Source organism: Pavona decussata, unplaced genomic scaffold (genome assembly GCF_977016875.1).
Source record: "Pavona decussata unplaced genomic scaffold, jaPavDecu1.1 SCAFFOLD_194, whole genome shotgun sequence".
NCBI classification, from domain to species: Eukaryota; Metazoa; Cnidaria; class Anthozoa; order Scleractinia; family Agariciidae; genus Pavona; species Pavona decussata.
In genome coordinates, this window is record NW_028145603.1 from 188,790 (window position 1) to 200,890 (window position 12,101).

Consider the following 12,101-nt stretch of genomic DNA (forward strand, 5'->3'; position numbering starts at 1 on the left):
GTTTACTAAAAAACAAACAAATTTCAGTCTCCCACAGGAGCTTTTCTAACCAGTCTTAAGCTTTGCATAATTCTCATGTGAATCCGAATTTTAATTTTCCCGGGTAATAGTATTCCCATACGTAGTTAAAAATAGACCGATCTGTAAAAACGCCCAGGGAAAGGCTTAGTATAGGAGCTGTACGCTGCGTACCCCTAAGTGCCAGACACTTTTCACGCGCGGTGCCCGGTTTCGGTCAAGTCTTTGTGGTTCAGCCTTCGGCCGAAAAAATGTTCTCGCCGCGCGCGAGAAAAAACCTCTGGTACCCAGGATATACGCTCCGAGTATAATGGGCTCCTGTCTTCTAACTTTTTCTCGACCCTCCCACGTCAGAAACTCCCATCCTTTATTCTCAATTTCTCAGACTTTAATGTTTATGTCAGGTTTATGAACTAAATGAGGACTATGATTGTTCTAGCTGAACTCAGAGAAAATGCACTAATTAAAAAAAATGTGCCAAATTATTAGCCAGGTCAAGCTTAATTTGCAAACATCTTTGGATGAAATAGTTAAGCTTTGCCAAAAGTTGAGATAGAGCTGAGTGGAATTGTACCAACATAAGGCTAGCCAGAAATAAGTTTAAGTTTTATTTCTTGAAGCTCCTTTGTACATAGACTAGCCTTTTTTAAATAGACACGAATCAAAGATACATCGATCATAACTGATCAAATACGTATCGCAATTTAAGTTCAATCTAAACTAACGACTATAAATCTACCAAAGATGCAAATAATGGCATTGATTATGTATCGAATATCAAAAAGTACACCAGTGTTAATTACCATATATACACAAAGTATAGATAATGCCATCAAATAGCTGTATAGAGATTTACATTCCTATCAACTAGAAATCAGATAACGATTATTATGATCATTCAATGTGTATTGAAGTTTTTACCTTACAGCCCGAATCAGCGAAAATATTTAAATACTATTCACAACATAAACAACCAATTGAGACAAAATGAGCAAGCAAAGTTTCGGCGTCTACATAACATCAGTGTCAAGTTCAGCTAAGGCAAAATGATCTTAGATCAGTGTTCAATTAATTGTTGTTCAAGTAAACGCTTAGTAATTTGCTCTAAGGACCAATCAGAATTCCCAGCAAGGATATGTATCCGGTGCCAAGCGCGGGAAGAACAGTGTGGACAAGTCACGATTAGTTTTGCTTCACTGCGCTTCGTTCACGGTTTGTTTGCACGTTTTACCGCGCGTGGCCCCGGTTCATTCCACTGTTTGCGTCTTTTGTGATTGGTTAGAGTAATTACTTACAATTGGGTTTGTTTTTCGACGCTCAAATGAAAACTGTACCGGTCTATTTAACAATTATTCCCCGATAATGCAATGGTTTTATAATTATATCCCAGACCGGCAGAGTATAGCTACTGCCAGTCAATGACTAATAAATTAGAAAATCGTGTGCACAAAATCCAGGACACTGCCACGAGGTGAATGACGAATACTATCTTGAGTTTGAATAGCCAATCAGTACGCGAAAAAACAAACACTTTCCACGTAGTTGGTATATTACTAACAGCAAATAATTATTTGGCGCTTCGCACTAACATCGGATAAATTACGGGAGTGCATTGTGACCCTCTGTCCTGTCATTAATTTATTGGGAAAAGATCATCGACTTCTCTCTTCACGTATGAATCTTTGATCGAAAGAAGCTGGTTGGTATAAGATGTGGATAACATACCCAAGTAAAACATGATCATTCTAAGTTGTTCACACAACTGAGCTTGACAACCATTTGATGTGTGAAAAACTATTCCAAGACACGAGTTGAGCGTACAATTTCTGAATCATTTCAATTTCCGCCAAATGCATCTCGATCTTTAAGACTGAAACCGAGAATCGATACAGAACACAAATTGATTTCTAAATCAATTTGATGGGAGGAACAAACAAACATTAAAACCTCATTCTGGCTGTACTCTACTTCACTGAAGCCAACGATGCTCTAATAAAATGATCGTGCATGTTAGCTATACCCACAACTTTAATAAAAAAAATTGAAGCAATACTTACTTACCAAAAAGACCAGGTCAACTAGTAACCACCTAATTGACTGTTGGCAAATTTTCTATCAACTCCATAACTCAGAAACGCGGCTATTGACATACGAACATTGTGTAATACTTAGAAAAACACTTATAACTGTACGCCTTTCATAGCGCGAAGGTTTTCAAAGACTTCGTAAAGACCTTCGCGCTGGTTTTCTAAAATAGCATTTTGAACTCTGCAAAAATGTAACTAAATTGTAACATCGAACGACCATTAAACTTCTCCATCCACTTTTAGACAACCCCACCAATGAAACCGGGAAATTAAAAATTTATATTTGTCAAGATCTCATTCAGTATGGAGCAATTTCAATACGAATGTAACTTACAAAAACGACGAACCACACTGCCAAACGCAACAGACCTTTTTTTTGTTCCCTTTTTTGTTTACTTTACAAGTTCTTTTTCTAGTGCCCTCTTTTTCATTATAGTTTAAAGCAACTTCAAGCGAGTTACCAAATAACAAAAATTATGTGCAACAAATACCCTTGATAATCACAAGGGACCAAGGGGAATAACTTCAACTTGTCTTTGCTGACGTCGAAAAAGTGAAACGAGAGCTCTTTTAAAGTCTGGCATTTTGATTGCATATAAAATAGGATTGACAAGGGAGTTTGCAAAAAACAAAACGCTAGAAGCAAAAAAGAGACGAAAATCCACCCACCAAGGAAGAAAAGAATAAACCGGCAGTAGATGAAATATCGTAACTGGAAGCCACAGCAGTAAAGATACCACAGTCATAATGAACAATGCTTTGGTTAGTTTTCTTTCTCTGCTGGCTGCACCATGGTTCTGAGGATGAGCTCCACGTGAAAACTTGACAGCAATTGACGCGTAAGAAACACAAAAAATAAATATACAAAAACCCATCAATGAACCAATTACATGATTGGAATAAATAGCTTGGTAGGAACGTAAATAATAAAGAGCAATCCTTGACAGTCCAGTTGTAACCCAAATGATTGTAATAATAAATCCAAACACCCACTTTTTAATAATACGATGTCTAAAAGGACGAAACGTCGCGTGCGTTCTTTCTAACGAGATCGCAATGAGGTTTATCAGAGAAGCTGCAGGAAACAAGTACATTGAGTAATAGAAAACAACAGAAGGTAGTCTTAGTGTATTCCAGAAGGAGCATGACAGTCCTAATTTCACAAAATATGTGATTTCTGAACATCCTCCAGCAAACATATCTGCCACTGCCAGGTTGATCACCAGGTACATGCTGCGCTTACGAAGACTGCGGTTTTTTATAAAAACAATAATTGTAAGGATGTTAAGCGTTACTATAGCAACAGACTCGGTCATGAATACTGTTAGCCAGGCAATGCACTCAGATGAAGAGATCTCCAGGTAACTTGTTTCATTTTGTGTTCCGTTTTGTTGACTAGAAGCATTCTCCATCCCTCTGAAAAAAAAATTAATTCGATATTCAGTTATATATCTTTTATGTGGAAAAACTAAAAAAAGCTTCATGCTTCGATTTCTGGTCTTGTAATTGTTTTGTTGTTGTTGTTGTTTTGTTGTTATTAGAAAACTGATTGTTTTCATATCTACTAAGGATATAGCATGAACGATAATAGGTTGGATGATAAAGTCGACCAGTCAATAACATTTACTGATCATTTCGAGCTGGCAGTATTGTCTGCGCGCGCGCTTGTACAGTTTTTTTTGCTGCGAAACCGCCTCGAGCGGCGTAAGCCACGACAACTAGCCTTCGCTTAGACTTGCTAGAAGTCGACTTCTTAATGCACCGAAAGAGGGCATTACGAGCAACGGAGTCGCGAGGCGACAAAAATGAAAACAGATTTTGGAAAAAATCTAGCTTCGGCCAAAATCCTGCCAGCTCCGCGGGTTATTCAACAATCAAATTATTGCATTTCAAGGCGTCGTAAAACTTAACATAAAAAACACAAAACATTATTCGTTTTGGCTACTATAATTTCACTGTAAAATTTAAACCATTTGTCAGTGCTAAGAGAAGAGTACGTTCAAAATATGTTTAAAATCTATGGGCTACGATAAACAACCTTTATATAAATGATATTAGAGGCACGAACAACAGAGTCTTTGTTTTGTGGAAGGGCCAGGTCAAACTACAAAACGACGACCTTCACTAAAACAACTCTTCGTGATACGCCTAAAGATACGCAATTAATAGGGTCTGCATTTTGTAAAAAAGGGCTGATCAAACTAAAACAACGAAGACCTTCGCTGAAACACTTCGTCATACGCCGAACTGGAGATATGAAATTTATAGGGTCTTCGTTTGGTGGAAAACACCGGGTCAAACTAAAACAACGAAGACGTTCGCAAAAACACTTTGTCATACGCCGAAAGATACCAAATTTATAGGCTTTTCGTTTTGTAGAAAAGACTGGGTCAAATTAAAACAACGAAGACGTTCGCTAAAACACTTTGTCATACGCCGAAAGATACCAAATTAATAGGGTCTTCTTTTGGTGGAAAAGGCCAGGTCAAACTGAAACAACGAAGGTGTTCGCTAAAACAGTTTGTCATACGCCGAAGGATACCAAATTTATAGGGTCTTCATTTTGTAGAAAAGACCGGGTCAAATTAAAACAACGAAGACGTTCGCAAAAACACTTTGTCATACGCCGAAAGATACCAAATTTATAGGCTCTTCGTTTTGGAGAAAAGACTGGGTCAAATTAAAACAACGAAGACCTTCGATAAAACACTTTGTCATACACCGAAAGATACCAAATTTATAGGCTCTTCGTTTTGGAGAAAAGACTGGGTCAAATTAAAACAACGAAGACCTTCGATAAAACACTTTGTCATAAGGCGAAAGATACGAAATTAATAGGGTCTTCGTTTGGTGGAAAACACCGGGTCAAACTAAAACAACGAAGTCCTTCGCTTAAACACTTTGTCATACGCCGAAAGATACCAAATTTAAAGTGCCTTCGTTTTGTAGAAAAGACGGATCAAACTAAAACAACGAAGACGTTCGCTAAAACACTTTGTCATACGCCGAAAGATACGAAATTTATTGGGTCTTTATTTTGTAGAAAAGACCGGGTCAAATTGAAACAACGAATTCCTTCGCAAAACACTTTGTCAAACGCCGCGGAAAGATACGAAATTTATAGGGTCTTCGTTTTGTAGAAAAGACCGGGTCAAATCAAAAGAACGAAGACCTTCGTTTGGTTGTGCCATTATCCTTGTAGTCCCAGATGTATTTGGAGAGAACAGTGTATTTGGAACAACAACAATGAGCCTGAAAAATGCAACTGCAGGAAGAAAGACCTCTGCCCCCTCGATGGCCACATCCGGCGATAAGAAGATTTATATAGGAATGACGGAGCATAGTTTCAAAACGCGATATAACAACCATAAGCTTCCCTTCAAACACCGCAAACATTTACATTTACATTTACATTTACATGCTACATCGGTGCTAGAAAACTGATTGTTTTCATATCTACTAAGGATATAACATGAACGAAAATAAGTTGGATGATAAAGTCGACCAGTGAATAACATTTATCCTTTTTAGCTGGCGGTATTGTCTGCGCGCTTGTACAATATTTCCGCCTTGGGCGGAGTAAGCCGCGACAACTAGCCATCGCTTAAACTTGCTAGAAGTCGACTTCTTATTGCACCGAAAGAGAGAATTTCGAGCAACGGAGTCGCGAGGTGACAAAAATAAAAACGGATTTTGGAAAAAATCTAGCTTTGGCCAACATCCTGCCAGCTCCGCGAGCGATTCAACAATCAAATTATTGCTTTTCAAGGTGAATCGGAACTTAACATAAAAATTTGTTCGTGGTTACTATAATCGTACCTTAAAATTGAAACCACTTGTCAGTGCTAAGAGAAGAGTACGTTCAAAACATGTTTAAAGTCCATGGGCTACCATTAAGCAACTTTTGTAGAAATGATTTTAGAGGCACGAAAAACAGGGTCTTCGCTTTGTGGAAAGGGCCGGGTCAAACCACAAAAGGAAGACCTTCACTAAAACAGCGCTTTGTCATACGCCGAAAGACACGAAATTAATAGGGCCTGGGTCTTTGCTTTGTAGAAAAGACTGGGTCAAACTAAAACACCGAAGACCTTCGCTAAAACACTTTTTCACACACCGAAAGACACGAAATTAATGGGGTCTTCGGTTGGTGGTAAAGACCGGGTCAAACTACAAAATCATACCTGTTTTGTCTGTCATAGAGCAACAAAATTTTGAACTACAAAAGAGAATAGAAACCCCTGTCGCATTCTAACTTGTGAGCAAAACTAGTTCGTGTGTAGCCAGGTATTAATCTACTACCACCACCGAATTTAAACGGCACCTTTCGCTCGCAGCTCGTAACATCACAAAAAGACAGCTGACTTGATGTTCTCTATCGAGTTTTTCGGTTTCTTTAGCTTTAATAGCTTACCTGAGTAAAGGTTGCTGAGCAGTGATGATTCTTGTTCGGATATCCTGCGGTGAACAAGCGCTTTCAAAATGTACCTCGGAAAACAAACTGAAAAAAGGACAATTGAAAAGGATACGTGCTCAGCTGAATGATGTTACCCACATGCAGAAATAACAGTTGCCTGAGTAGACTTTTAAACTTTCTGCGTAAGAAAATTGCCAATAAGTTACACGATAATTTGTTCAATTTAGCGGTAAAGCAGAATTAAGTTCATTTCTTGCGCGGTATACTTACCGTCGGTTGCATGGACACAAAACAAAACAAAAAATGTTCTAATGTGGTGCCAAACAGGACGTGTTTTGCCGCCAAACATTTAAAGTTTGACAGCCGTTAAGCAAACAGTCATGTCAGATCAGCGCGTTCCACCCATAAGCTAATTTCATTTTTGTCAACTTGCAGGCATATTTCTCCCTCAGAAACAGCACACTTGCCTCCAGAATCTTCTTAACGTCTAAAAATTCTTGCAAAGAATATTTGGTTGAGCGAAAACAAATCAAGTCAACAACAGCCGCCTACTTCAAAATGTAAAGAATGAAGTCAGCAAAGTTTCTCTTTAGTTTGTTCATTCTATATATAGTTTTTATTTCATTGTTATCTTCGGTTATTAGTATTATTTTTTCATATTATCACATTTTGCTCATATAATGAATACGCCCTGATATTATCCTGCCTGAAAAAAACAGCCCATCGATGGTCGAAACATCCTTAAAACTTCCATTGCAGCTGTTCAAGGCTGGCATTTAGATTTGGCCTGAAAATGAATGCCTTTTCTAAAATTAGCAAGATCAGGTCTCATTGATCATGTTTGTGGGTTATAACTGGTACATGTTGATCACAACCGTATGATTTATCTCAAAAATTATTTCTTTCATTTTTATTGAAAGGTAAGTTTTGGATAATTACTGTTTCTTTTTTGCGGTAATTTGTGCTAAAAGTTGCCACCTTTCGATCTATCTGGAACCTGCTGTTCAAATTAATATTTGAAATATGCTTTAGCATATATGCTTTAGTATTCCCATGCGTAGCTTTAAATAGACCGATATGTAAAAACGCCTAAAAGGCTTAGTATAGGCGCTGTACGCTCCGTACCCTAGGTGCCAGACACTTTTCATGCACAGTTTCAGGTTTAGGTCCAGTCTTTGTGGTTCAGCCTTCGGCCAAGAAAGTGCTCTCGCCGCGCGCGAGAAAAAACCTCTGGTATCCAGGATATACGCTCCGAGTATAATGGTCTCCTGTCTTCTAGCTTTGTCTCGATCCCCTCACGTAAAAAACTCTCATCTTTTATTCTCAAGTTCTCAGACTTAAATGTTTATGTCAGCTTTATGTACAAAATGATGACTCTGATTGTTCTAGCTGAACTCAGAGAAAATGCGTTACTTAGTAAAAATTTATGCCAAATTATTAGCCAGGTCAAGCTTAATTTGCAAACATCGTTGTGCGAAATAGTGAAGCTTTGCCAAAAGTTGAGATATAAACAAAGTACAGATGATGTCATCAAATAGCTGTATTGAGATTTACAGTCCTATTAACTAGAAATCAGAAATTTTATGCCTTACAGCTCGAATCAGCGAAATTAAAATATCTAAATACCATTCACAATGTAAACAACCAATTGAGACAAAATGAGCAAGCAAAGTTTCGGCGTCTACATAACATCAGTGTCAAGTTCAGCTAAGGCAAAATGATCTTAGATCATTATTCAATTAATTGTTGTTCAACTAAACGCTTAGTAATTTGCTCTAGCTTGAAACACAACAGTCCAGACGTAGACAGGGACCAATCAGAATTCCCAGCAAGTATATGTATCCGGCGCCAAGCGCGGGAAGAAAAGTTTTGACAAGACATGATTGTTTTTGGTTTTTGTTTCTCATTGGCTGAGAAAGCACAAAATTTACTCAAAAATTGCAAAAAAAGTTATTTTTCTAATGCTTTAGTTTTGCTTCACTGCGCTTCGTTCACGGTTTGTTTGCGCACGTTTTCCCTCGCGCGGCGCCAGTTCATTCCGCTGTTTGCGACTTTTGTGTTTGGTTAGAGTAATTTGATTTCAATTGGTTTTGTTTATGGACGCTCAAATGAAAACCGTACTGGTCTATTTAACAATTAGGAGCCTTAGGAGGGGCGTTAATTCCAAGCGGGGCGCTTATTTGAAGCTGTGTGCTAATTTGAGCATTTACGGTAACTTAGAGACGCGCCCATTGGCATACGAACATTATGTAATACTTAGAAGAACACTTACTGACTTCGCTCCTTTTATAGCGCGAAGGTTTTCAAAGACTTCACAAAGAGCTTTGCGCTAGTTTTCTAAAATAACATTTTTAACTCTGCAAAAATGTGACCAAATTGTAACATCGAACGACCATCAAACTTCCCCATCTACTTTTAGACAACCTCACCACTGAAACCCGGAAATTAAAAACTTATATTTGTCAAGATCTCATTCAGTATGGAGCACTTTCAATACGAATGTAACTTTTAAAAATGACGAAACACACTGCCAAACGCGACAGATTTTTTTTTTTAGTTCGCTTTACAAGTTCTTTTTCTAGTGCCCTCTTTTTCATTATATATTAAATCAACTTCAAGCGATTACCAAATAACAAAAATTATCGTGCAACAAATACCCTTGATAATCACAAGGGACCAAGGGGAATAATCTCAACTTGTCTTTGCTGACGTCGAAAAAGTGAAACGAGAGCTCTTTTAAAGTCTGGCATTTTGATTGCATATAAAATAGGATTGACAAGGGAGTTTGCAAAGAACAAAACGATGAAAGCATACGAGAGACGAAAATCCACCCACCAAGGAAGAAAAGAATAAACCGCCAGTAGATAATATATCCTAAATGGAAGCCAAAGCAGCAAAGATACCACAGTCACGATCAACAATGTCTTGGTCAGTTTTCTTTCTCTGCTGGCTGCACCATGGTGCTGAGGATGAGCTCCACAAGAAAACTTGACAACAATTGACGCGTAAGAAACACAAATAATAAATATACAAAAACCCGTCAAAAGAGAGTAATCCCAAAGAGCAATCCTAAACAGTCCAGTTGTAACCCAAATTATTGTAATAATAAATCTAAACACCCACTTTTTAATAATACGATGTCTAAAAGGACGAAGTGTCGCGTGCGTTCTTTCTAACGAGATTATCAGAGATGCTGAAAGAAAGAACTTCATTGTGTATTAGCTAACAACAGAAGGTAGTCTTTGGGTATTCCGCCAGAAGGAGCATGATCGTCCTAATTCCACAAATCGTGCGATTTCTGAACATCCTCCAACAAACAAATCTACAACTGCCAGGTTGATCACCAGGTACATGCTGCGCATACTAAGATTGCAGTTTTTAAAAAAAAAACAATAATTGTAAGGATATTAATTATTACTATAGCAACAGACTCGCTCATTAATACTGTAAGCCAGGCAATGCACTCAGATGAAGAGATCTCCAGGAAACTTGTTTCATTTTGTGTTTCGTATTGTTGACTAGAAGCATTATCCATCCCTCTGGAAAAAAATTAATTCGATATTTATATATCTTTGAAGTGGAAAAACTGAAAAACCTTCATGCTTCGATTTCTGGTCTTGTAATTGTTTTTGTTGTTGTTGTTGTTGCTGTTGTTGTTGTTTTGTTGTTACTAGAAAACTGATTGTTTTCATATCTACTAAGGATATAGCATGAACGAAAATAGGTTGGATGATAAGGTCGACCAGTCAATAACATTTATCCTTTGGAGTTGGCGGTATTGTCTGCGCACGCTTGTATAATTTTTTTTTGCTGCAAAGCCGCCTCGCGGGGCGTAAGTCGCGACAACTAGCCTTCGCTTTGACTTGGTAGAAGTCGACTTCTTGTTGCACCGAAAGAGAGCATTACAAGCAACGGAGTCGCGAGGCGACAAAAATGAAAACAGATTTTGGAAAAAATCTAGCTTCGGCCAAAATCCTGCCAGCTCCGCGGGTTATTCAACAATCAAATTATTGCATTTCAAGGCGGTGCGCAACTTTACATAAAAACACAAAACATTATTCGCTTTGGCTACTATAATTGTACCGGAAAATTTAAACCATTTGTCAGTGAGAAGAGAAGAGTACGTTCAAAACATGTTTAAAGTCCATGGACTACGATTAACAACTTTTATATAAATGATATTAGAGGCACGAACAACAGAATCTTTGTTTTGTGGAAAGGGCCAGGTCAAACTACAAAACGACGACCTTAGCTAAAACAACTCTTTGTGATACACCGAAAGATACGCAATTAATAGGGTTGGCATTTTGTAGAATAAGCCGAATCAAACTAAAACAACGAAGACCTTCGCTAAAACACTTCGTCATACGCCAAACTGATGATTCGAAATAAATAGGGTCTTAGGTTGGTGGAAAAGACCGGGTCAAACTAAAACAACGAAAACCTTCGCTAAAACACTTTAGCGAAGGTCTTTCTTGTTTTAGTTTGACCCGGTCTTTTCTACAAAATGAAGACCCTATAAATTTCGATCGTATCTTTCGGCGTATGACGAAAGTTTTTTAGCGAGGGTCTTCGTTGTTTCAGTTTGACCTTGTTTATTCTACAAAACGAAGACCCTATAGATTTCGTTTCTCTCGGCGTATGACAAAGTGTTTTAGCGAAATTTTGTCAAACTAGAAAACCACAACTGTTTTGCCTGTTATAGAGCTAGCAACCACATTTTGAACTACAAAAGAGAATAAAAGCGCCTGTCGCATTCTTACTTGTGAGCAAAACTAGCTCGTGTGTAACCAGGTCTTAATCTACTACCATCACCGAATTCAAACGGCAGCTTTCGTTCGCAGCTCGTAACTTCATAAAAAGTTCGTTTGCCTTGGCTTGAATGTCTTACCAGAGTGAAAGATGCTGATTAGTAGTTATTCTTGTTCAGCTATCCGGCAGAGCACAAGCGCTTTCAAAATGTAACTCGGAAAACAAACTGAGTAAAGGGCAATTGAGAAGGATACGTGCTCAGTTGGATGATGTTACCCACATCCAGTAATAACAGTTGCCTAAGTAGATTTTGAAACTTTCTGCATAAGCAAATTGTCGATTACTCGCACGATAATTTGTTCAATTTAGCTGTAACGTACAATTAAGTTCATTTCTTGCGTTGTATATTTACCGTCGGTTGCATCTAAACGTGGACACAAGACAAAAAGAAACAATTGTTCTAATAGCGTGCCAGACATGACGTGTTTTGCCGCCAAACATTTGAAGTTTGACAGCCGTTAAGCAAACTGTCGCGCCAGATCAGCACGTTACACTCATAAGCTTATTTCAATTTTTCAACTTGCAGGCATATTTCTCGCTCAGAAACAGCACCCTTGCCTCCAGAAAGTATTCTTAACATCTAAGAATTCTTGCAAAGAAGATTTTGTTGAGCAAAAGCAAATCAAGCCGGCAACATCCGCTACTCCAAACTTCGAATGTTTGGCGCCAAAAAAGTCATGTTTGCACCCTATTAAAGCATGTTTTTTCCTCCCGTTTACACGCTTAGATGCAATCGCCGGTATCGCTTTCATAAAACAAAAAAAATGTCA

The 12,101-nt window shown here is 38.1% G+C and overlaps 1 protein-coding gene across 1 annotated transcript; it reads right to left on the reverse strand.

Moving 5' to 3' along the window:
• Nucleotides 1-503: 503 nt before the first annotated feature.
• On the reverse strand, nt 504-6,619 carry LOC146461827 (adenosine receptor A3-like). Its single transcript, XM_085086382.1, has 2 exons — nt 6,517-6,619; nt 504-3,521 (listed from the first exon to the last, which is right to left on the reverse strand). The coding sequence occupies exon 2, from the start codon at nt 3,515-3,517 to the stop codon at nt 2,606-2,608; it is 912 nt and encodes a 303-aa protein (XP_084942508.1). The 5' UTR covers nt 3,518-3,521; nt 6,517-6,619; the 3' UTR covers nt 504-2,605.
• Nucleotides 6,620-12,101: the final 5,482 nt, after the last annotated feature.